Source organism: Coloeus monedula, assembly GCF_965178545.1.
Source record: "Coloeus monedula genome assembly, chromosome: 14".
NCBI classification, from domain to species: domain Eukaryota; kingdom Metazoa; phylum Chordata; class Aves; order Passeriformes; family Corvidae; genus Coloeus; species Coloeus monedula.
Window position 1 is genome coordinate 18,541,288 of NC_138794.1, and position 23,084 is coordinate 18,564,371.

At 40.7% G+C, this 23,084-nt stretch overlaps 1 protein-coding gene across 5 annotated transcripts in view; it reads left to right on the plus strand.

Moving 5' to 3' along the window:
• Window positions 1-22,064, plus strand: part of HMG20A (high mobility group 20A) — a 39,528-nt gene extending 17,464 nt beyond the window's left edge. For 4 of the 5 annotated variants that reach the window (XM_082291097.1, XM_082291099.1, XM_082291096.1 and 1 more), the window contains 9 exons: window positions 3,163-3,255; window positions 5,349-5,496; window positions 6,832-7,047; window positions 9,190-9,322; window positions 9,699-9,730; window positions 15,155-15,230; window positions 16,075-16,290; window positions 16,923-17,066; window positions 19,354-22,064. In XM_082291097.1, the coding sequence (XP_082147223.1) occupies window positions 3,167-3,255; window positions 5,349-5,496; window positions 6,832-7,047; window positions 9,190-9,322; window positions 9,699-9,730; window positions 15,155-15,230; window positions 16,075-16,290; window positions 16,923-17,059 (1,047 nt within the window). In that variant the 5' untranslated portion in view covers window positions 3,163-3,166 and the 3' untranslated portion in view covers window positions 17,060-17,066; window positions 19,354-22,064. The remainder of the gene's footprint in view (window positions 1-3,162; window positions 3,256-5,348; window positions 5,497-6,831; window positions 7,048-9,189; window positions 9,323-9,698; window positions 9,731-15,154; window positions 15,231-16,074; window positions 16,291-16,922; window positions 17,067-19,353) is intronic. The other variant, XR_014226840.1, reaches the window with a different exon arrangement.
• The last annotated feature ends 1,020 nt before the right edge of the window (window positions 22,065-23,084 follow it).

The following is a 23,084-nucleotide window of genomic DNA, read 5'->3' on the forward strand; positions in this document are numbered from 1 at the left end:
TCTGGCATGCAACCAAAATGTCCAGCTGAAAAACTTGAACTGAAAGTTACGAAATACTGTTGTCCACTTTCTATATCATGAAGTCATGATTGATGAGGGAAGAGAGGGAAAGAAGATGATAAATTCAGCCACATTTTTAATAGCATAGGATCTTCTCTAGGCTCATAAAGAAGTGTAACTAATGCTAGTGTATGTGTTAGTTGAACCTTTGAAGTCCTATCAGATACTGCTCTTAATGAATAAATCAGTCTCTCTATTCCTGCTTAGCTGATTGCTTTCTTGAGCCAACACAACCAGTAGTGTAGCAGTACAGTGAACTCAGAGCTGCTCCAGTTTCAATTAGTTTTATTTGGAGGAGATGCTTCCTTGCATTGAATTGTAGGGCTGGTAGGGTTTAGAGTTTTAACAGCAGTTTGTTTTCTTTTTGCATTTGGGTAGAAATAGTTAAAAAATGAAAGTAGGGGATATGTGCAAGCCATTAGAAAACTAAGTGTACGTTGTTTCTTTTGCCCTGAATTTAGTTAACTGTGTTTCAATAAACATGTAGCTCTGCAGTGGGGTTGAAACTAAGTGGATAGCGATTTTGGAGCAAAGGTTCGGAGCAAAGCAGGGAGGGTTATCCCTGAGAAATGGGACTGAAAGACTTGCGTAGGTTCCCATCTGCTCTCAGTGAGCTTTAGGGCAACTGTTTTGTTTTCTTGCTCTCTGGAACTGATTAGAAGCCATTTTAAATTCACTGATGTTACTTTTTCTTTAGGATGTGGGTCAGTGTCATCTGAAAGAGTTACTATCTAAAACATATGGTATAAATAAAAAAAGTGTATGGTCTTCCCAGCTTCCTGTGTTTGTGTTCTGTTTATATGTTGTTAAGGTTGGTGTCCAGCTGCCTCCCTGCAGTTTGAAAGTGAGCTTGGGTCAGATATGAACAGACAGATCAGGACCTGGTGAGAAGGTCACAATGGGCATAATTGCTTAGGCTTCCTTTTTTAAAAATCATAATTTAAGATTTTTGACTGATGAATACTGTGTAACATGAAGCAGAACTTAATTTCCCTGTTAGTTGATAACTGCATGAAGCAATTTATATTGTATATTTAGAAGCTGTGCTTAAACAGCTTCCTGGACATCAGTGAAGAGCTTAATTTTCAAATTAGTTGAATTTTGAGATTTCTTGTGATACATAAAGTCCCAGCCTTGATGTAGTTTCTTTTCTATGCGTGTAGACTCTTTTCTATGTGTGAGGAAGTACTGTTTGCACTGCCTTCTTTAAGGATTAAAATCATATTTCTTTCACCAGAGTATCTCACTACTTTTCTTAACAGCATTATTTGTCTTTCTTTTCCTATCAGAGATGCTAGGATTTGAAAAAAAAACCCCGTAATGTGGAGTTCTGATTCATAGAGCTGCAGATGTTGCTTGGAAGGGACATCTGGAGGGAGGTCATCTTAGTCCAGCCTTCCTCTCAGAGCAGGACTATTACCAACACTAGTTTAGGTCAATTACAGCTTTCAGCATTTAAAATCTACCAGGATAGACTCCACCTCTCTGGGAACGCTTCCTGGTGTCCAGCGTGAACCTCCAAAGCCAGTATAACTGGCAAGAATTTGGTTCTGCCATCTCTGCCACTGCCATCCAGTAGCTTTAAGCTCTGTTAGATTGGCCCTTGGCCCCCTCTGCCAGACTGAGCAAGCCCAGTTTCCTCACCATTCCTTATCAGGCCAGGTGCTTTAGATCCCTGAGCATCCTGGAAGCCCTTTGCTGGTCAGTCTCCAGCTGTGCCACAGCTCTAAGGCTGAACCCCCAAAACTGTATTCAGTCCCTGGTTTGTAATGGCAGCACAGGAATTTGATTTCTTCACTCCTGGTTGAGCCTTTTCTATGCACAAGTAAAGGTGTTCCTCTGCTAGAGATCAGTGTCTGTACCACCATCTGCTTAGCTTTAATTATTTTCTAGATAAGGAGTCAGGATGATAGGATCCTTGAGGATGGTTTAAGGATCTCAGCAGCTGGAAAAGCAGAAGAGAAAAAGGGTGAATATCATCTATGTCATTCTTGTGATAGAGATCTGCAAAACCTATAGGATGTAAGAAGCAGTGACCTTTGTAGAAAAAACCTCTGTTTGGACCTGGGGTGGGATGTGGGAAAACACATATAATATTGAAAACATGGAGCAGGATTTTATGTCTCAGATCACTTGGATTTCAGTGCTGAGTGGAAAGCACACCAACCCAGGAGAAAGCAGTACAAGATGATAGCTTTCCTCAGTCCCTTGAGGCCCAAAGCCCGAGTGTACTGGCCAAAAGGGATAGCAGTAATCAAGTTGAATATCTGCTGCTCATCAAGGGTGACTCCTAAACTGAAGGAACAGGAATTTAAGTAGAGGGGCCCTTCAAAATGGCCTAAACTGGCGACTCATAATCGTACAGTGAGTTTAAGGGTTTTTACCACTAAAATACAACAGTTTTGTATTTTAGTAAGGAAGGGGATAAATAGATTGATTAAGCTTTGGGTTTCATCTCTCACATTAAATTCCCGTGACAGGCCACAAGGTTACAAATGGAACTAATTCTAACTTGGGGGCAGTTGGTAGTGCTTCAGTAACTGTTCTATGGGATTGAAGGTAAAATACTCTAAATAGCTGTGTTCTCTTACTTAGCACTCAACTGCACACATAGATTAATTGTGAAAATCTGGACAAGGAATTATTAGTACAATCTTAATTTGAAACTTCAGGGGGGACTTGGTTTCAGTTTTTTTCTGGGGTCAACACAAACCTGTGGTGAAGGGTGCACAGTGAAGAATAATCAGGCAGGTGGACTGGAAGAGCAGGATCTACCTACCTTTGTGCTGAGTATGGTGAATGAAGATTTGTCTTGAGGGATAAAATAGAATGGCAGGAATTTCCAGCAACACTGTGGCATTGGCACAGGGCTCAGTTAAAATGGAAACCTGGAATTGAAGTGTCATTTACGGTCTTTGTTGTCTGACCTTAAGCACATCTGCCTGCAGGATCTGTCCTGAAGCCAATCAGCTATGACTGGCCAACTGGTTCATGGGGTAAAAAATTTGTGGTACGTTATGATGTTTGAGTTGAAGTGCTGCTGAAGGGTAACAATGACATAGTTAACTTAACCTTTTTTACCTGTATTTTTTTTTCCCCCAGAGATATGGAGAACTTGGTAGCTGGCTCCAATCTTCCTCCACTTTTTACAGATGAGGATGGATCTAAGGAAGGTAGTGAAATTAATGTAACTGGGTAAGCAACTCCTTTTTCACCTTTGGCTGGTAGATACTATCTCTGTACTTATCAGTGAAATTGTTTCAGTGGGAGGAGGGCATTCTCAGTAATTTCTAAAAAGAGAAATAAACCTGACAAAATTCAGTCTTGCAACATTCCCTTGGCCTTGACAGAAGTTCACAGGATGCTGTTTAAGGGAAACCTGAACTCATCTGAACTGATGGAAGTGGTCACAAACTGTTCTTTAGTATCTCTTAGCTTTAAAAGGTAAATCTCTAGGATTTTGGTCTTAAGACAAGTGACTTTATGGGGACAGAGTGGGAGGAAGCATCTGTTGGTCATAGTGGTCCCTGCTAAGTAAATGATTTCAATTAAAGACATACTGTTCATCACTGATCTCTGAAACTGATGTCTGAAACTGATTACTGAGACTGATGTCTCATTTTTGTCAGTCTGACTCTGCTTTTGCAGACTGCAACAATGGCCTCTTAAAATCACAATGCCAAAAGAAGTTTTCTTTTAAGAATACATGAAATTCTTTCTGTGTTTTGATAATTGAAACTTCTTTTCTGTTTTGTAAAGTACCAAGAAGTAACATTCAGACTTGGCAGTCAGGTAAAGCCCTGTGAAAATGAATGTGGACACTTTCACTTCAGATGGGCCTGAATTTGGATTTACTTATCTGGGGCTTCAAACTTGTTGGTGCCAAATTAAGTCCATGTTCCAATTAGGCTTGTGTTTAAGAGGTATTAGTGTTTTGGCTGAGCTTTCATGAGTGTTTGCTACAAGTGGTTGCATCACATGAAGTTTTTCCTGTAGGTATAGTTTAGAGAGCTTCTCTGCTAAGGGGGAATGGAGAGGAAAACTGAAATACTCTTCAAACCCTAACAGTGTATCCAGAGCTGCGCTGTTCCTATTCTTTCTGACAAACACCAAATATAATTAACTTATGGGAGGGTGTCTGCTTTGTTCCCTTGCTCCCTCTCTAATTGTCAGTAATATGAGCTCAATCTGGTGTCTCGAAGTCAGGCGTGGATCTCACCAGCCGTTGTGTCTTTACCAGTAATTATGTCACAATCGCTGATTGTAGTGAGTAATGAAAATATGCTGTTCTCTCTGAAGACAGATATTCCCATGGGCATTCAAATAACAATTCTGTTAATATACATCAAATTTTTATAGCTGTATTCTACATCAATAGGAACAGTTATTTTGAATATTTAAAATTTGCCATAGACATGAGTAGCTTTAGACGGGTATAAATGAGCAAAGGAGACTTGAAGCATACCCTGCTGTTAAAGGAATTTTCATGACTGTAACTGGCCAAGGGCAAGTAATCTTTAGCCTCAAGAAGGGTTTAGAATCTGAGATTAGTCCAAAAATCTTATATTAACTTGCCCACTGAGCACAGTGCTCAAAATGTCCAGGGGGTTGTTGCCCCAAAATGTGTGTCCATCACTCAAGTGTACCTTCAGAAGTATTTCTACATGTTTGGTCTTCTTTTTTGCCTCCAGACATCTCGCCCTTTTTTGGAGTAAGGTAGATTGATACAGCTCTTGCAGCAAAATTAAATAATGGCCATTCTGGAGCCTGTTGGGAGCTAGTCATGTGTTTAAATACCCATATGTATGAACAGCAGATTGTGTGGACTGAAGTTCAATCCAAGATCATACACAACCACAGACCTCTAAATGTATTTGTGGAGAAATACACTAAACACATCCAGAAAGCTGTATCTTGGTTGATGATGAAACTTTCAATGTCAAATTCCTTATGGTATTTTTGAAGAAGGGTAGATTCATGCTGTCTGGATTCTGATCCAAACATACACTTGCCTGAAGGTTGTGTAATCAAATTCTTCACTAAAAATGAAACAAAACACCTCTTTAAAAATCAAACTGGGTCTGAACGTCAATAGGCACTGTGGTAGTTATAGTGGTTGCTTGGATGGAACTGCCAGTTCTTCAAAAATCACTTTTAAATCCCCTTTTTTCTTACTAGTGTGAGAATGAATATATCTGCAACATTTTTGCATGTTTTAGGAGATTAGGGAGGAAGTGATATAGGAATGATGATTAAATTTTTTGTTTTCCTCTTCTGTGCTTTTTCAGATTAGCTAATTCAGAGAGTTCATTCGGTGGTGGAACTTCGCAGCCTGTGAATAACCCAGATTTGGTGGAGGACTTGTCACAGGCTCAGCAGCTGCAAAATGAGTCTTCTACTGCTGCTGAAACCACTGAGCAGAAGCCTGAGGAGGAGGTGAGATGAAATAATAGTAACTATTCAGTGAAGCAAAGGCATGGAATTTTGTCATTATATTTGTCTTATGTGCTCATACTTTTTTTTTAATAGAATCACAGATTTTTATCCCTTTGCCATTTTCTTCTTCTGATTCCCTAATTTTCTCCTGTGTTGCACAGCTGCACACAGATAGCTGGCAGTTGGAATGTGCAGAGCACAGCACATGGGTCTCAGCTTAGCCAGAGGGGCCCACAGGCTGGTGCTGCATTCAGGACTGAATGTTCAACTGCCACAACTTACTTTCTCTCTTGTGAGCCAGCAAAGTGAGACCATTGTACTGTTCTGGTAGTAACTGATGTCTTTAAAACCATTATGCTGTAGACTATATGTACCATCCAACTCTCATTTTTGGTGACTAAATCATGAAGGACCTGAAGTTTGACTTGGAAGTGGTTTTGCGGTTTTTTGGGGTTTTTTTTGATAGGTGCATTTGGTATCCCTCCTTGTAGTTTGTTTTCAGCTCTGGTGTCCTTTTTAAATTAAGTAATAAAATTCCAGGAAGACAACAAAAAGTAACATGATGGCAGGAACATGTTGATCTGGGGAAACATTAGAAGTACTGAAAATAGTTGTATGTACATAGCATTAGAAAGTAGTGTTGTCCAGAGATTGCTGTAGAAATAGCTTGAAGCCAAGACGATGAGTGATAATGATGTTATTCCTGTGAACTCACAGTATGCCCCAGGCACATCTTAAAATATTCCCTCCTTTGGAGTTTGTTTGTTACTCCATTGGAGGTGATTAGTGGGAAAGACAATCTACTGAACAGATGAGAGTTGGACAGCCTGTATACTGTCCTTACACCCACATTTTGGGCATATTGTGCATGAAGGACAAAGAATCTGGAAGGTGCAAAATGACTAGTTATCAATTATTAACTAATGCACAAGATCTCTCCAAAAAGCCTGTTGAAGTAAATGACTTGGGTGGAGGGTATGTGAGGGTGAGAATAACCAAAACCAAGCAAACAAGTGATAAAAAAATATTTGCAGTTGCATTAGTTAAGATGATCATGTTGAGGATTATCAGTCCTTGTGATTTTGCAATCAGAAGTTGATGCCAATGTTATTTTGTTGTCCCTGTGGACTAGGAGAAACTGTAAACTGCTTTTCACAATGAGACTAGTTTGGCTTTGTTTAGACAAAAGTCAGGATAGCTCTAAAGTAAGGTTTGAAACCTGCATCCATGGGAGAGGAGGTATTTGCAGCAATGTACTCCTGATGAAATTGTTTATTCCTTCCAGATGTGCTTATTTTCACTCAGTCTGAATTGTCTTCTGTTTTCATTTTGCAGCAGCAGAGAACCAAACGAGGAGGCTGGGCCAAAGGGAGAAAGAGGAAGAAACCCCTTAGGGACACCAATGCCCCCAAATCGCCCCTCACAGGGTACGTGCGGTTCATGAACGAGCGTAGGGAGCAGCTGCGAGCAAAGAGGCCGGAAGTCCCTTTCCCAGAGATCACCAGGATGCTGGGCAATGAGTGGAGCAAACTGCCTCCTGAAGAGAAACGGGTACTGCTACACTCCCTTGTCCTTGTTGGGTATGGTTACTGTTAAATGGGGATGTTGCTTAGTGAGGAAGGGAGCACAGGCTTTTGGTTGAAATCGTGTTTGGGAGGATATTTCAAAGTAAGGGGCACAGGTTCAAATGATGAACCCTGGCAGGGCCGTAGCATCTCCTCCAGGTGTGACTCGGGGAGAACTGTATCCTCTAGGTAATGCAAGAATGCATCCAGAATGGGGGGATTGCTCTAATGAGACATCCCATAGTTTGTGTGATCCGTCTGGATGTAACTCTGCTGTACCAGCTCAGATAGAGCTGAGACTTGTAAGGCCAGAGTCTTGGGATGTGATGTCTCCTAATTGGGAGTCCTGTGGCCTTCTGCACTGTCTGATAAGTAAATGGAGCTCAAGGCCATGTTTGGGCTGGCTTTTAGGGCTTTCTGGAGTGGACCTTGTTAATGGATTAATTGCTAGTGGGTATCTTACTGTCCACACCTGATTGCCAGCTGGAGATTACTGCAAAGCAGTTTCTAAATCACAGTGCAGCTGAATGCTCTCATTAATTTAATCCTGATATTTGAACTTTGAAAAATACTTCTAAGGGTAAAATGAAAAATGGGATGATGCAAAAAACCAAGATTTCCTTTTGTTGCTTTTTACTAAGCTTGTAGAGTACAACTTAGAGATGATGTAAAATGGTGCATAGGCACTGTGATTTAACCATAATGGAAAATTTGTGGCAAGGCAAAGCAGTTGATTGGTGTCAGGGATAGTGAGAATGATGTTGCTTAGAGAAAAGTCAGGATTGCTCTTAGGTAAGGTTGGAAGTATACATCCATGGAGAGGATGTCTTGTGGGAACACACTCCTGATGAAAATGTCTACTGGGAGAGAACGGAAAAAGACATTCAGCCCCTCTGTCCCCTGCATTTTAACATATTCTTATCATGTCTGAGGCAGATTTTTAACCTAGGAAAAAGGAAATTGAGCTCAAATCTCTATTCTGTATGCTGCTTTTTCAATCCCCAGGGAATCTGTCCTTGAGTAAAGCTGTAAGCTTCTAACTCTCAGAGCAGGTCAAGGGAAGACTGGTGAGCCCTTTCAGCAGCACATTGCTGGAGATGGAAAAGAAGAATTAATATCTTACAGACTAATAACATGTCCAAAAGCAATGCCAACCCAGCATCACCAGATTTGCACCCCAGTCCAGAATGTTAACACTGGGTTAGTCAGTGTTCATCAGCAGACTTACTGGGGAGCTGCACAAGTCTGTCTAATGTCATCAGCAGGGTCAAAACTGTGTTGCAAATGTAAGGAAATCGTAACTTATATGTATTGTCATGATGACTTAATGAAAACACCAGGTGACTAAGGTTCACTTTGATTTAATTCTTACATTCAGTGAATTTTAAACTCATTTGGAGAAAAAAATTGAGAAAGCAACTTTTTTCTTGAAGGGATCCCATTAAGTAAGCATTGTGACCATTCATTAAATGTTTTGCAGTTAATCAGTCCCCCTAAAGAATTTTCCAGCTAAGCTCATTCTGTCATGCAGATGTGTGAAATACCTCCAGGCTAATAAAAAATGATTTCTATTAACCAAAATGCAGATAGATTATGTCAATTAAAACCAGGCTCTTTTATTTTTATGCTGTTCTTTGCAATAGCCATGATGTTTTGTTCACCTCTCAGATGTGCCAAGTGTGTGGTGGTACTTTTTTGTCTGTGGGGCATGAAAACAAGAGTGTATTTGGAACCCCATTGTTACAGGTCTGAATCATAAAGCATCATCTGTAAAGATGTTATTGTTTAGCAGAACTTAATCCTGGCCACAGAACAGGAATTCTGAAGTGTTTGGTCTGTAGTGTAGGTAACATTCAGTTGAGTAGAGTAGCTTAGTAGCAAGTTACTCCTAGGCCTAACAAAAAAAAAGTTAACAGAATAGTTATTATAAAAAATTGAGAGCAAAATGGGACACCAGAATACAGTAATTTTATCCAAAGATCTTATGTCTTTGCATCTCATTGTTTCTTCACTCCTTTCCTGTTTGCATAGGTGAAATGGATCAGCACTTCATCTGACAAGTTGTTTTTCTTCCCTTCCTCCCGAAGGGGGGGAAACTCCCTGAAACTCTTGGACTTTTTTGTTTCAGCGATACCTTGATGAAGCAGATAGAGATAAGGAGCGTTATATGCGGGAGCTGGAGCAGTATCAGAAGACTGAAGCCTACAAAGTCTTTAGCAGGAAAGCACAGGACAGACAAAAAGGCAAATCACACAGACAAGGTATTGAATGGGACAGAAATATGTGCCTAGCTAGAACAACAGAAGATTCCCAGCCAGTCATGTAGCCTGGCACTACTTTAAAGCCTTTCATTTAAAGGCTTGTTAAAAAGTGAATGTGTTCATTCTGTGGCATTTACATCAGCTGCGTGTAAAGGGAGTTAGACTCATGTGAATTTAACTGTATCTAGATTGTGTTGGAGGATGTGCATTAAGAGCATCGAAGTTAGACACAACTTCTCTGTGACTTACTAGGAGAGCTGCACAAGTCTGTCTAGAACTGTTGTGTAATTATGGTTGTGTAACTACTTTAATTCTTTGGTCATTTTCTCCAGTTTTGTTTATTTTGAGAGACTTGTTGTTTGTTTTTCTTTCTCAGATGGAGCAAGACAGCCAGCTCATGACCATGAGGTAAACCTCTTCATTCTACACTTACATCAGTGGGTAGACTTTCAGGGGAAAAAAAACTTTTAGTGAAGACAAAACCCAGTTTATCAGAACTTGAGTGTGAATTCTTTCTCTTCCTAATGCAGGTTTGGAAAAGTTAGAAACCACTGAGTATACTTACACTCATTAGTATGACAAAACTAAATTTGGTAAGTCTTGGGCAGGTACAAATGATCTGAGATGAAATGTAGCATAGAGTACACTTAAAACATAGGTCTGTTTTGTACTTCAATGTTAAGAACTTAAATATAGTGTGAGACCTCAATAAACCTGCCAAGTTAGCACCTTTAGGTGGCTGTTTCAAGTACTGATTTTTTGCAGTAACACAAATGCTTGTGGCTTCTTTGAGAAGAAAACGGGTAAAGCAACCAAATAATTGGAAAATCTCTGGCTTAAACCTCCTCCTGCCTTCCCTCTCCCTCTACATATGTAAATACTGGAAAAGAGTGATAATGTCTTGTCATAGGTTAGCAAGCATAGTCCCGGAAGGGACGTCCTTGCTAAGGGGTGCTTACAGTTTCCTCTGGGAACTGATAGAACCTATCAGCTGGCCAGTTTGAATATGGACAATTCTCTAAGCCACTTAAAGTTGTGAACACCTCTGTGATCCACATTTAAGAATAGGCAAACTCCTCCTCCAAGCTCTCTCTCATTTCCGGCGCTGGCACAGGTGGCTGCGGGCCCCGTGTGGGGGCCAGCGGGCCCGGCCAGGCCCTGCTCGGGCCAGGCTGGGCTGGGCCACGGCCATCCTGGGTCAATGGACCTGTTCCAGCCATGGAACCCGTTCCAGCCATGGAACCCCCCCCCACTGCCTTGCCGTGGGCAGCCGGAGCAGCTCGGCTCTCCCCCCTCTCCACTGCGATAAGGAAAATTCAACATTCCAGCTGCAAAGCTGCAAGGCCGAGGTGAGATTAACACTTTTAGTGCTGTGAAGAGCTGAAAACCTGAGGGAAGAGAGAGAGGAGATGCTTAAAGCTGAAATTCTGTTGTGAAGCTATGATATATCAGAGTATCCTGTTGTAATTTCATGAAGATATGGGGGGTGGAGTGTTCAATTCGTAAGCAAAAGCACCTGCGCTGAGATAGGCAGATGCTGACGCAGCTGTAATTTCTTGAGAAGTTTGGACAGGGAGAGATGGACCAGATGAGGACTTTTGCTCCAAACGGGAAAGGAGAAAACCTCAGTACTAAGAGATGCTCCCAGAGATAGTCTTAACGATGAAGATGATGAAGACCCTTTGCTCCCAGGGAAGGAGAAGGGCCTCTGTTTTTGTTTCTGAACGGCTCAACCTTAAAATTGTACCCCAAAAAACTTCAAGAGTGGACCCTCGAAAGCAGTTGCGGGAAAAGCTGCAAGTTGGGGGAAAGGACTCACACGCAGGCAGAGAGAGACTCCTCTTCCTAAATGGACTGAACAATATTTGGAAGTGGGCAGCTGTCTCGTTGTGATAATGTTTTCATAGCATGAGCAAGAAGAGACTTCTCTTTCTAAACGGACTGAACAAGGTTATTATGGAAGTGGTAAACAGACTGAACATCTTAAGGGTTGTTTTTTCACATTGTCAGTGGGAGGAGGAGGAGAGCTCTGAAGGTGGTATAATTTTTTTTTCTCCCCTCTTAGAGTTGTTAATAAACTTCTTTATATTCTTTCAAGTTTGGTGCCTGCTTTGCATTTCTCCTAATTCTTATCTCACAGCAGATAAGCAGTAATGAGTATTTTGGACCAAACCACTACATGTCTGGAGATAGAGCTCATCAACTACAGCACAGGCATCTTACCACGAATCTTGTGTGTCTTGGCTGACTATGGTTTCTCTCCGCTTGAAATGCTGCAGCTTTCTCCAGTTGTATTACCTAAGGCCACAGAGTCATTTTCATGGTTACCAATAAATTGCAAACAAAGAGCAATGAAAAAATCTTGTTTATACACAGCCTCTTCACTTGTAAGCAGTAGGGCTGTCTGAAAGATCTGTTTTTCTTTGTGAGGTTTTTTGCCTTGGGAAAGCAATCCACTTGGCTTCTAATGTGTTCATTACATCAGTGACAAGGCTGAGCACTGCTGAGAGGCAACTACTGGTCTTGTCTACTTGACAGAAAGTAAGTTTCACTTTCAGGAAAATGTTTTGGTAGCATGTTTTTATATGCCTTTTATTAACTCCTAAAGGAAGTGCTTGCAGTGAGATTATCCTTTAGAAGTACATGGTCCCCACATTTTCTGATTCTACAATCGCTGAATCCAAGTTTGTCTTTAATTGTACAAAAACTGAAGTCTTCAAGTTCTAGGCTGACTGACTGTTACATAACGTTTAAGTTATACAGGTGACAAACTACAGATTTGGAGTCTTCCCTCTTACCCTTCTAGTTCAAGTTATCATTGCTGATCTTTCACATCATAAATGCAGTTAAAAAAGAATTCTCCTCACCCTGTGGGACTTCTAAGCTTCATCAGATACAGCTGAACATCAACCTGTCAGTCAGGCATCCTACTCTGAAACTGTGCCTTTGACTGCTTGATGTTTTTCACCTTTGTATTTATGAAGTCCCACATGCTTATCACCTGATGTGCTTTCACATCTTTTGTGTGGGGAAGCCAAGTATTATCATCCTGTATTGGTTGGGAATAAGCAGAAAAAACTTAGATTGCTTTTAGAAGTGTCTATCAAGTTGTTACTGGAAGTGAGGCTAAAGCTTTTTGTTGTCTTGCTGCTTTCTCCTGTCCGCACTGACTTTTGTTGTTGTGTTTGTGATTAGTAGGTACAAGCTGATGAAGTTATTTTTTGAGAGAGTATAAGAAGATAAGGTCAAAGAAACCTTTTTCCTTTCTCTTGCTTCAGTTAAGTGTTTATGATGTAGTTTCTGTGAGTTGGTGTTGAGGTAATTTTAAATATTGTACATAGAGTTGACCTCTAGAGAGTTTCGTGATGGGCAATTCAAATACTAATTATAATAAAATATAACTAAAGGATGAGAGAGAACTTTTAATAGATATTGCCTTGAAAAACATGCACACGTTGTCCCATGAGCTCATCTATGGGCTTGAAATAGAACATTTTTTTTCTGTCAAATTCTAGTTTCATAAATGACATATAGCAATGTGCACTATTGTCATCAGCAGTGATTGAACTCCTGAATAATTGTTCTCTGTTGTTCTGTTATTGTTTATTTCCTCAAGCTGCTTGATTGCAAGTAGATCTGGCATCGTGCACTCTGTTACAGTTGTTAGTGGAAAGCTTTCAAAGATTTTTGCACACAGGTTGAGGAGAGCAGGGGTTGCCTGGTGGCACCTACTCTGAGAACATTTAATGGCATCGTATATTTATTATATCTGTTCCTTCTATTGTCTGCAGCCTGAGCGTAGCAGGAAGGGTGAGCTTAAACCCCTGCAAAATCTCAGCTATCTCATTACCTTACTTCACCAAGTCTCTATGAACTTCAAGTCTGATTTGTTGCAGAATCTTCAAAGTGCAGCCTCAGTGTTAGTAACCAGATAAGATTGTTGACTCTTGAAGCATTTCAATCTTATTTAAGGCAAATGATAGAAACAATTTTGAGTCTCTTTTGGTGTGAGGGATGACTAAATGATACATGAGCTGAACAGACTGGGTTCCTTTCAATAGGAGGTAATCAAAGCCTTATGATTTTAATCTTCAGTGAACCTCAGAGTGGCTTAAGTACTTGAGGGTTCTCAAGAGGATCTTTTATGTGCTGGGTAATGTATTTTGTAATGGGAGAGTGCTGATGGTTTTAATGATCACTCTTCTGCTTAGTAGAATTTCTTGCCTTTTGGAAGCTGGACAGTTACATCTAAAGGCCTTAATATTTTTTGGTTTTTACCTGAAGAACCTGTATCCTAGGGTTGCAAAGAGAATATCTTCTTTGCAGTACTCTCTCCTCCACCATCTATTCTGTAGGAGCCAGTGGTGATCCAAGCCAGTGGCTCTTTGTGCATAGGTAGTAGTAGTGAGCATGAATTAGACTGTTCAAGATGGATGTTCTATAAGTGTTCTAACCAAGCTTCATAACTGCCAGCATTTCTTAGTGCATGTTAATGTTGAGATCCTAGATTTTGGGGTCAAATTAATTCTTAGTCATTTAGACAGTGTTCAGACAAAATTAATGCATTATTCACACTTGTGTATGACTTCTCTTTCTAAATATACTCTTGAGACATTTGCCCTGTAGCAGCACGTACAAAAACTTCAGTGAAAAGCACGTGTGATCACGAACCCCAGATAAACCCTGCTGTGCCTCACAGAGCTGGGAAGGTTTGTTACCTTTCCCTCCAGTCTTGCCTGATTCTAGTGTGTGTTCAGTTGATTCAGGCCAAGTGAGGTTTGAGTTCTCACTCAGTAAATACAGAGCTCCTCGGCTGTAATTGTGCCAGACAATAAAAGTCAGCTTATCCTTAAAAACAATCAATGGACAGTCTGTCTCCTTAAGTAAAGACAGGGTAGCTGTAGTTCCATCTAGTCTTGTCTGTGTTGGTTGGCTGTCAAATGTCATTCAGTTCACCCCATGTAGCCCCTCTGTGTGGCAGGCACCAACGTGATACTCTGAACTCAGGGACCAGAATTCCCTTATCAGCTGTCAAACATTTAGGTTGTCTGCTGGAGGACACCAGTCATGTATAACACTGCGCTTCTGGATGACAAATTTGTGGCACATTATCAACCATGGTGTCTGAGAGTTTTGAAAAGCTTTTGTTCTCCATGGACACTCTTTCCTGCTTTACTTTGTTTCTGTGTTAAGTTCCAGGTTGATTGTAGTTGCTGCAGCTTATCACACCAAATCTGCATTGACTTTGTCCATAATGATTCAGGTGCTAAAACAAGCATTAATTCTTGTTAATTTAGAAGTGGTGACTGAAGTATATTATAGTAGGGGGTTTTTGCCTTGAGTCGAAACACATCTTGTACAGTTTTCTGACTAAGCTGTAGAGCATTTCCTGATTTAAAAGTGTTTTTTGCTTTGGTGGTGAAAGACCAAGAACCATGAAACTGACTGTGCATTTTGCTCACTCTGTCTCCTGTTTGTTGATGTTCCTGTAAAGACTGTTTCAGAATGTGTCAGTTGGTTGATGGTGGAAAATATAAATGCATTCAAATAGTTTTTAAAACGGAGTAATTCTCACATATGTTGTCATTAGGGTGAAAGAGTGTATTTTAGTATGTTATGTGTTATTTCTTAATGATGATGTTTTATTAAACCTATATCTTGAAAAGCTGACACATCCTTTGGCTTTTCTTGGTAGGAGCTGGAAGTGTCTTTGTTCTGTACAGTTTTTTAGCTGCCTCAGGTCTCCTTGGCCTTTTATTCTCATGATCAAAACAGTTAAATGAATTCCTGAAAACAAACTGTTTAACTATGTTATTACTCTTTCTTTTGTAGAAAGAAGCAGATACAAAGGAGAGATCTGTCTTTGATATTCCAATCTTCACAGAAGAATTCCTGAATCATAGTAAAGGTAAGCTAAACTTTTGCAGGACCCTTTCCTCCTTGCTTTTCCAAAGTTCTTGGCAAATGCTGTCCAGCTGAAGAGTCTTTGCACTCTCCTGTCTCAGTTCAAGTAATGACTTGGGTATAGTTTTCTGCTATTTCCTTACGTCTGTATATACACAATGGCTGAAAAGCAGTTTTTCCTGACACTGTCTTCCCAAATTAGCCTTTTTTGTGAATGTTTCTGATGCTTATTCCAGCCAGTCCTAGCTGTATCTACTGTTCTGTAGGACTAAGAAATGGCTAAGATGTAGCATGATGATGATTCAGGCTGGTTAGCACTATTTTATTTCCCCCCAATATGTTGAAGATTACACTGATACTCTTTTACTCTGTTTGGTTTTCATATCTGTGTGTGTCAAGAGTTTAGGGGTTTTTTTGCCATATTTCCTGAAGACTTTCTTGACTGAACAGAATTAAGGTTCAGATACTTTCCATGGTCAATAGAAAATTATTTTTATAACTGGTGTCTTGTTTGCAGGATTCTTAGCACTGCTGCTAAGCTTTTTCATTCTGATTGCATTTGAATTCAGTCTTGCAGTCTTGCTCCCTGATCAATTCCCCCATTCACTTCCATTCTCATGCTTTGAATGTTTTCTGATTTGTCTCACTCTCTAGGGGTTAACTCTATTTAAGTGCTACTGTAGGTGCTATTTTCACTCTGTGATGGGATGCTTTTTGTCTATGAACCACAACTGCACCATTTGTAATTATCAGCTGAGCACTCCAGAACATTCTGCCTCATTGCCTACCAGTCCTAGATATGTTTTTAGTAGTTTTTTGACTCTCTGGGAATGGGTTGATGTCCACAGCACGTGAAGCGGAGCTGCGGCAGCTGCGCAAATCCAACATGGAGTTTGAGGAGAGGAACGCTGCCCTGCAGAAACACGTGGAGAGCATGCGCACGGCCGTGGAGAAGCTGGAGGTGGATGTGATCCAGGAGCGGAGCCGCAACACGGTGCTGCAGCAGCACCTCGAGACCCTGCGCCAGGCACTCACCAGCAGCTTTGCTGGAGTCCCACTGCCAGGTGAGACTGTTAAATTTAACTGCTCATGTTTATATGATGTTGTGAGCTGAGAACACATGGTCTGCTGTTGTAGTTCTGTGCTCTTGGCTGTTTCTGAGCTTTTGTTGCATTGGATAATGAAATATTAAAATGCATGCGGGGAAAATGTAGAGTCAGTGCTTTATTTCAACATGACATTTATTTTCTTACTGCTCTTATTCTTCCTGATAAAGTGAGACACATATTCAGTCCTGGCTCTCCTTTACTTGTTTTATGAAAATGTTACTAAATAGAATAGACAGGACCTGCAAGTTCCTTGATTAAAATAAAGGCTGTGTCTGTATTGTCAGCTGCCAGGGAATCCACTTAAATTCTATGAATGCCCAGCTGAAAGAGTTCGTTATAATTAACTATGAGACCCCAGTCAAAGAGAACCATGCTTCATTAGTCCTGATATCCTTGGAGCTACTCACTTCATGGAGTTAGGAAGACATGGTTTTGCAGAATCTGTCACGAGAGGTGGCGCGTAGCAAAATCGCTTCCTATAGCAGTTTGTGTGTTGGCACAAATTACCTTAGCACAGTGTGAACTTTTTGGAATTGCTGTGGTCATCAAAATACCTTGTGGCTTATTTCACTATGTGTTCACTGTAGGTAGCGGGGAAACCCCCACGATGGAAACTATTGATTCCTACATGAACAGACTGCACAGTATTATCCTGGCCAACCCACAGGAGAACGAGAACCTCATTGCCACGGTGCGGGATGTGGTGAACAGGCTGGAGCGTTAGTGACAGGGTAAGTGTTCTCTCCCTGGCTGCTCTTGGTGTCTGCTCTGTACCTCTAGCACCTGTTCTGGTGCTGATTCATGTGCTGATCACCATATTGTACAATCAAAAAGGTTTCTTCCTCAAAGCTGCAGGATCAGGTTGTTTCTTTGAAAGTCAAATTCAGTTGAAAGTACTCCATGGCATTAAAGGGTTCTGAAATTCCCTTTAGCTCCAAGATCTTTTTGTGTTTGTGTAAGGTGAGTAAGAGTTCTGACAGAATGGTAACAGGGTGACTAATTTAGAAGAAGGTTCCGTTCTTGAGTGAAGTAAATCTGAAAATTTCAGCAGTAATTGTAGAAACTGATGGCCACAGGGAAATTCTATTTGTCTCAAGAGGTTACAGGTGAATTCAATCCTGTTATAAACTGAAAATACCCTACCTCTGCTCTATAGCACCTGTAGTCAAGCTGTTCTGAGTATGAAGGTTTACATGTAAATGGAACACTGAGGTATGGTTTAAGTTATACATAGCATTTGCTGAGACTAATGTTTATGTGGCTTGTGCATAGATTATTATTGAGCTCATGATTCTGTATTTTTGCTGCTGTTTAACAGCTTAGAAAACTGTAATAGAGAAGAGAGTGGAAAAACAAATTAACAAAGAAGTAAATACCAGTCTTTCTGCATTACTGTGCTGCTTTGCATGTCCCCCACCTCTCACTTCCCCATGATGCACAGCACTAGGCAGCCATGAGGAGTTTGCCTATTACTATTTTAACAAAGTACATACCTTCATTCGTTAGGCATTTATTATGTAGAGATCTACTGTACATGTCTTGAATAGTGTTTAGAAATGCAAATAAAGCTGCCTTGTGCCATCTGCAAATATGAAGACAGAGCTTTTCATCCTTTCTGATTCTGACCTTTTGTGATACTGTGTAGAACAGTTAATTACACATTTCCCATTATAGTGTGGCTTTAGCTGGGAGATCATTGTCCTTCCGGAGGGTAGCCAGATGGAACGGACTGTAGTTCTAAGAGATGACTGAGCTCCCAGCAGAATAAAGAAGTGCCTTTACTGCTGCTATTTGTGAAGGGAACAGCTTGTCGATCCAGGTCTGGGATTTTTCAGCAGCTCATCAACCTCCTCCTTTTCATATACTGTTTTCAATTAGTTCTCAGGCTCAGAAAGAGAATTGGGGGAGGGGAGGTTTTACAGAATGGCTAAGAGGGAAAGCAGTTTCTTATCCATCAGTTATTAGAAGGGTGTGCCAGGCCCAAAAATGGGTATTTGTCCTTTAAGCATCTTGCCAGAAAAATCATATCTCAAAGCTACTAAAACCTAGACTTTCACTCTCTTGCCAGGTGGCTTCATCTTTCCTAAAGGATGGACAATTTCTGTGTTCCTAAACATGCAAATACAGTTTCCTTGGATAAACTGGATTTGGCTGTAATTGATTTAGAAAAAGTAATTTTTGCTTTAAAATTCTTTTCTACCCTCTATTTGAAAAATAATACTCCTTTCCCTTCTTTCCTTTTCCCACCAATGCCTTCCTTCTTTTCAGCAGCAAAACAGTGTGAAGCAATTAAAAATGTGATTAATAATCACATAGTTTCACTGTATAATGACATGCATGTAATGGAATATAACGATCAAGTAATTAATGGGACTGTTAATTACACTGACTTTCACTTGGCAATGATTATATTTTGAGGCAAAATTTTGGAAGGAAGAAGGTTGGGTTTTGTTGGATGCAAACCTAGAAAACGGTGGAGATTCCCTAGAAAACAAGGAAGCTTTGGATAAAAGGTTCAGCTGGCACATAATACACTGTATCAACAAGCTGTCATCATTGGTGTCCCTTTGTTAATGTACATGTGAAGTATATTAATTCTGAATGTAATCTCTGTCAACTGAGTGGTCTGTCCGAGGTTGAGACACATTACAAATCAATTCCACAGAAAACTATCATGATGTTTCTGAAAGCAACTCTTTCACAGGTCTGAGGTGGGTTTTGGTGGCTTAGTACATTGTGTTGAGAGACTGTTTGACTATACTGGTGAATATTTTGGTTTTGTTGTACTGCATGGTAAAAACCTTCTTTGTGCAAACAGTATATGGGAAGAAGAGGAAGGGTTTTGTCATTTAGCACTGGATGGAAACAGCAACTCAGTTTAGTTCTGTCTCTAGAGGCTGCTTTGCTATGCTTAACATTGTGTTTTCAGATCAAACATCCAAAAAATCATGTCACGGTGCCTGTTAAGTCCTGGCAGATTGTAGTCTTCTAACCCTTATTTCTCTGTTTTGTCTGCAGGTCTCGTGACCCGGGGAAGCTTTACAAAATATTTTTGGCCAGTGTGGAATAAGAAGCCATGAGGGAAAGACGAGGGTGGGAGGCAGGATGGCAGGTTTGTCCTGGGCCCTGCCTGTGTGTTTTGTCAGGGAGACAAACAGATCAATGCATTAAGAGACCTTAAGAAGCCACGGACACCGCTCACTAAACATTTGGAACTGTCCTCTGTGTGAACATTTAAGAGCATGCAACTTTTGTGCAATCTACATTTTTTTTATGGATTTTGCTGGGCGTGAGGGTGCCTGCGTTCTGTGGACTGGCTGACTGTGGAGATGAAATCTCAGCTTGTGAAATGGTGTCAGCATATATGTTGTAGTAATAATTGCCTAATGTCTTCTAGTGTCTTTTATTTTGTTTTCATGTTTATCCTGTGGGGTTACCTTCCTTCAATTTAGTTTCCTTCTTTTGATCTTGTTCCTTGATTTTTGCAGTACTGGATAGCAGCGCTTGTGTTCTCTGCTCTAACAGGGAGTTTTCCTTGGTGCACTGTCTTGTCCTACGCCTCTTGCTATGTTTATAGGAGCTTTTCTTAAGCAGAATCCTGTTTTCTTTGTGTTAGCCTGCAATTCCTACAATGTGAGTTTGCTCCTTGCTAGAGACTGGCTGTGGTTGATGCTTTGTGACTTGATTCTACTATGAGACAGACTTCCTCTCTCCCCCCCTCTCTTCAAGTACCTCTCTTGCACATTGCATCCTGCTCTTCTGTGAAGGTCTCCTGTTATCTCTTGAAAATGTTTGCTGGAGCATTTTACTATCACAAAGATAAGTGGAAATGAAGATAGAAAGCGAAACATTAGTTCTCAGCAGGGAAAACGGGATTCTTTGGTTTAGACTAAACCCACAAAGCTTGCCCTTCCTCTGATACATTGTTCAGTCTAATTTGATGTTATTGCCTTGTTTTTTGAGAGAATGATTTCATGGGGAAAGCAGTTTTCTATAAAAAGAGAAATGGGCACGGGGATTGCATTTTTTCCCCTCCTCTGCCCTCCTGAAATCACTGTGCTGGGAAGCAATGTCTGGAAGCAGCACATATATTTTTGCATGAATTAATAGAGCGGAGAAGGTTATTAGTAACTAGGTCCACATAGTAGCCCACAGAACTCAGCATTACAGCTTGTTTGTGCTCTCACCTTTTGTACAGTTCAAGTACTGCCCATGGAGCCCATAGCATTCAGAATTTTATGTTCCAGGTGACCAAAATGGCCTTTCACTTGCATTGGATAGAGCTCTGCAAGTTTGAGTCTGTTCTTGCTGAGCTACACCACATCTCCTGGCAGAGCTGAAGGCACCCACTGTCTGCACTGGCTTATTCAAAACTTTCACTGCCCTTTGGTTCCTGTCAAATTGTTGATTCTGACTTCGGCTCATCACTTGTTTGACATCTCTGGGCTTTATGGGGGTGGTTGAAATGCTCTTGCTTCCACATGACAATCTCTTTGCTCCTGCTTAAGACATCTGTTGAGATTCCCTGTTATGAATTGGAGGTTGCTTTCTTTGTTGTGGGTTGCTGTCAGCATCGCTTTAACGCACCTGTGACACAAATACGTTCCTGCGCTGTACACATGGGCTTCATGCTGGCCTGGAGCCATCTTCAGGTCAGCACCTTGTATGCCAGGTCTCAGCTTACTCCTGGGATTATTGCTGTAGCCCAGTAGCAAGGATTTTCATGTAAATCAAGTCTTCCTTCAGGGAGGAAACTCCTTTCTCTTGTTACCTGTTTTGCTTTCAAGACTTCACAAAAAGGAACCTCAGTTTGCTGCATTGACTTCCACTCTCCTTAGTATGGATGAGACCAGCTGATGCTGCCATGAACTTTTTTAATGGGTTCTGTAATGAGTGTTGTAAATCCTAGAGGTTATTAATGTCTCCGGAAGAAGCACCTACACCTTCATCTCCTGTGTGTATCTTGGTTTTTAAGAACTGGCGATGTTTGACTCTCTGTTGAAGTGGCCAAAATGTACTGCATAGCCAAAACTGATTTACAAAATCCTGAAGTTCTGTGGCATCCTACCTAATACCTGGAGTTGTATCCCATAAAGACTCCAGAAATTCCATGTAATGTAGGATGCTATTCCAGGCTGTAACATATCCAATCCGTCAGTAAAGTCAGGTGGCTTCAGGATGCCCTGCTTACAGAAATCTGCTCATGGATGCTGCTCATCCATCTCTGCTGAGAAGCATGCAAGTGTTGTAGGATAGGGAAATTTAAGGTGGTATTATTAGCTGGGGGCTGACTAATCTCTTGCTTTTTCCCACACGGAAAGAGGTGGGGTGGATTATCCATCTTGAAGCATCTGGGGGAAGACTGAGATCTTGCTCACTGATGATGTGACAGATGATGTTTTGTCTCATTAAGAAGCTTCTTATTTATGTTGATTAACCCTATAAAAATGGATTTTGTCGTTCCAGTGTTTTCAGAGTGTCACTTCAGTTTACAGTTTTCAGTGTTGACTGATAAAAAAAAAATGAAGTGGGTGTCAAGGAGAAGAGCAGAATAAAATGCTTTTGTCACTTAAAGAAATGTTAAGAGAAATATATGAAAGCAGAATCCATTTGCTGGATTAACGTGTTTGGAATTGTTTAGATGCCAAGTTTTCTGTACAATGTTTTTGTAATTAAACTTTGGAGCTCCTTTGTTTTTAAGAAGTTGATGTGCTTGTTTGACACTTGCTTCATTAAAATTGTTCAACGTTGAATCCATTCTGATTCAATTTTAACTGCATTTTCATGAAAGAACTGTTGCTACATTGATCTCTTGTCAGAGATTTTGGCAACTCCACATTAACCTTTGAAAGCAAGTAATGTGCCTCTTCCCCTTTTCCATCCTAAGTGTCTTACTAAAGGAATTTAGTTTATTATTTATAGTGATGAAAACTTCAGAGTCTTGGTTATAGCTAATGATTGTCAGGGCCCTTCCCCAACTTAACTAACTTTAACAATGTCATATCTCTCACTCAGCTCTTTTTGACATCCTTGTCTTCCTTTATCCTCCCTAATTTCCCACCATCATAGTGATTTTCTTTGAGAACCTTCTGTATCATAACTATTGCTCTGCATTTGATTTTCTTTTCCCCTGCTAGATTTTTATCCTGTCTCTTCCCTCCTGCTGGCTGACAGTGGAGCAAACTGTAGCCTCGTGACATTTGTACTTGGTGTAGGTGCTCTGTGGAAGAGTTTGGATGACTTCTGCCTCTACTGGTGCTCTTTCTGAGGTGACAGTGCTGTGAGCAGCCATGTCTTTATGTTACTTTTGTGGTCACATCTCATTATTTTGGTTGCCACATTAATGCCTGGTCTGTCTATACCAACAGGCTTGGTACTATCTTCTTCCTGGGATAGACTATATTTAGATTTAGAATGCTTTGGAGATTTTTTTAGAAACACTAATTATGAAATGGTAAAGATACTAAAAGTAGAAGGAATGTAAGGAAAATCTGCACAGGAGAATTAGCTGCCATGTGACACTGGCTGGTTTGGAGTGGGAGACAGAACAGCAAGACCAGGTGCACACCCGGAGGAAAGAGTCAGAGCAAAACAGCAGTGAGTTCATAACAAGAGAAAAACCTAATTCTTTTCTAACCTGTGGTCCTGTTTGTGGCACCAGGAGCAGATGGTGGTAAATCATGCTCAATTTGAGACAATGTGGTGTAATACTTCTGTTGTTTGTTCCTGTTTGTTCCCCCCTGTTTACT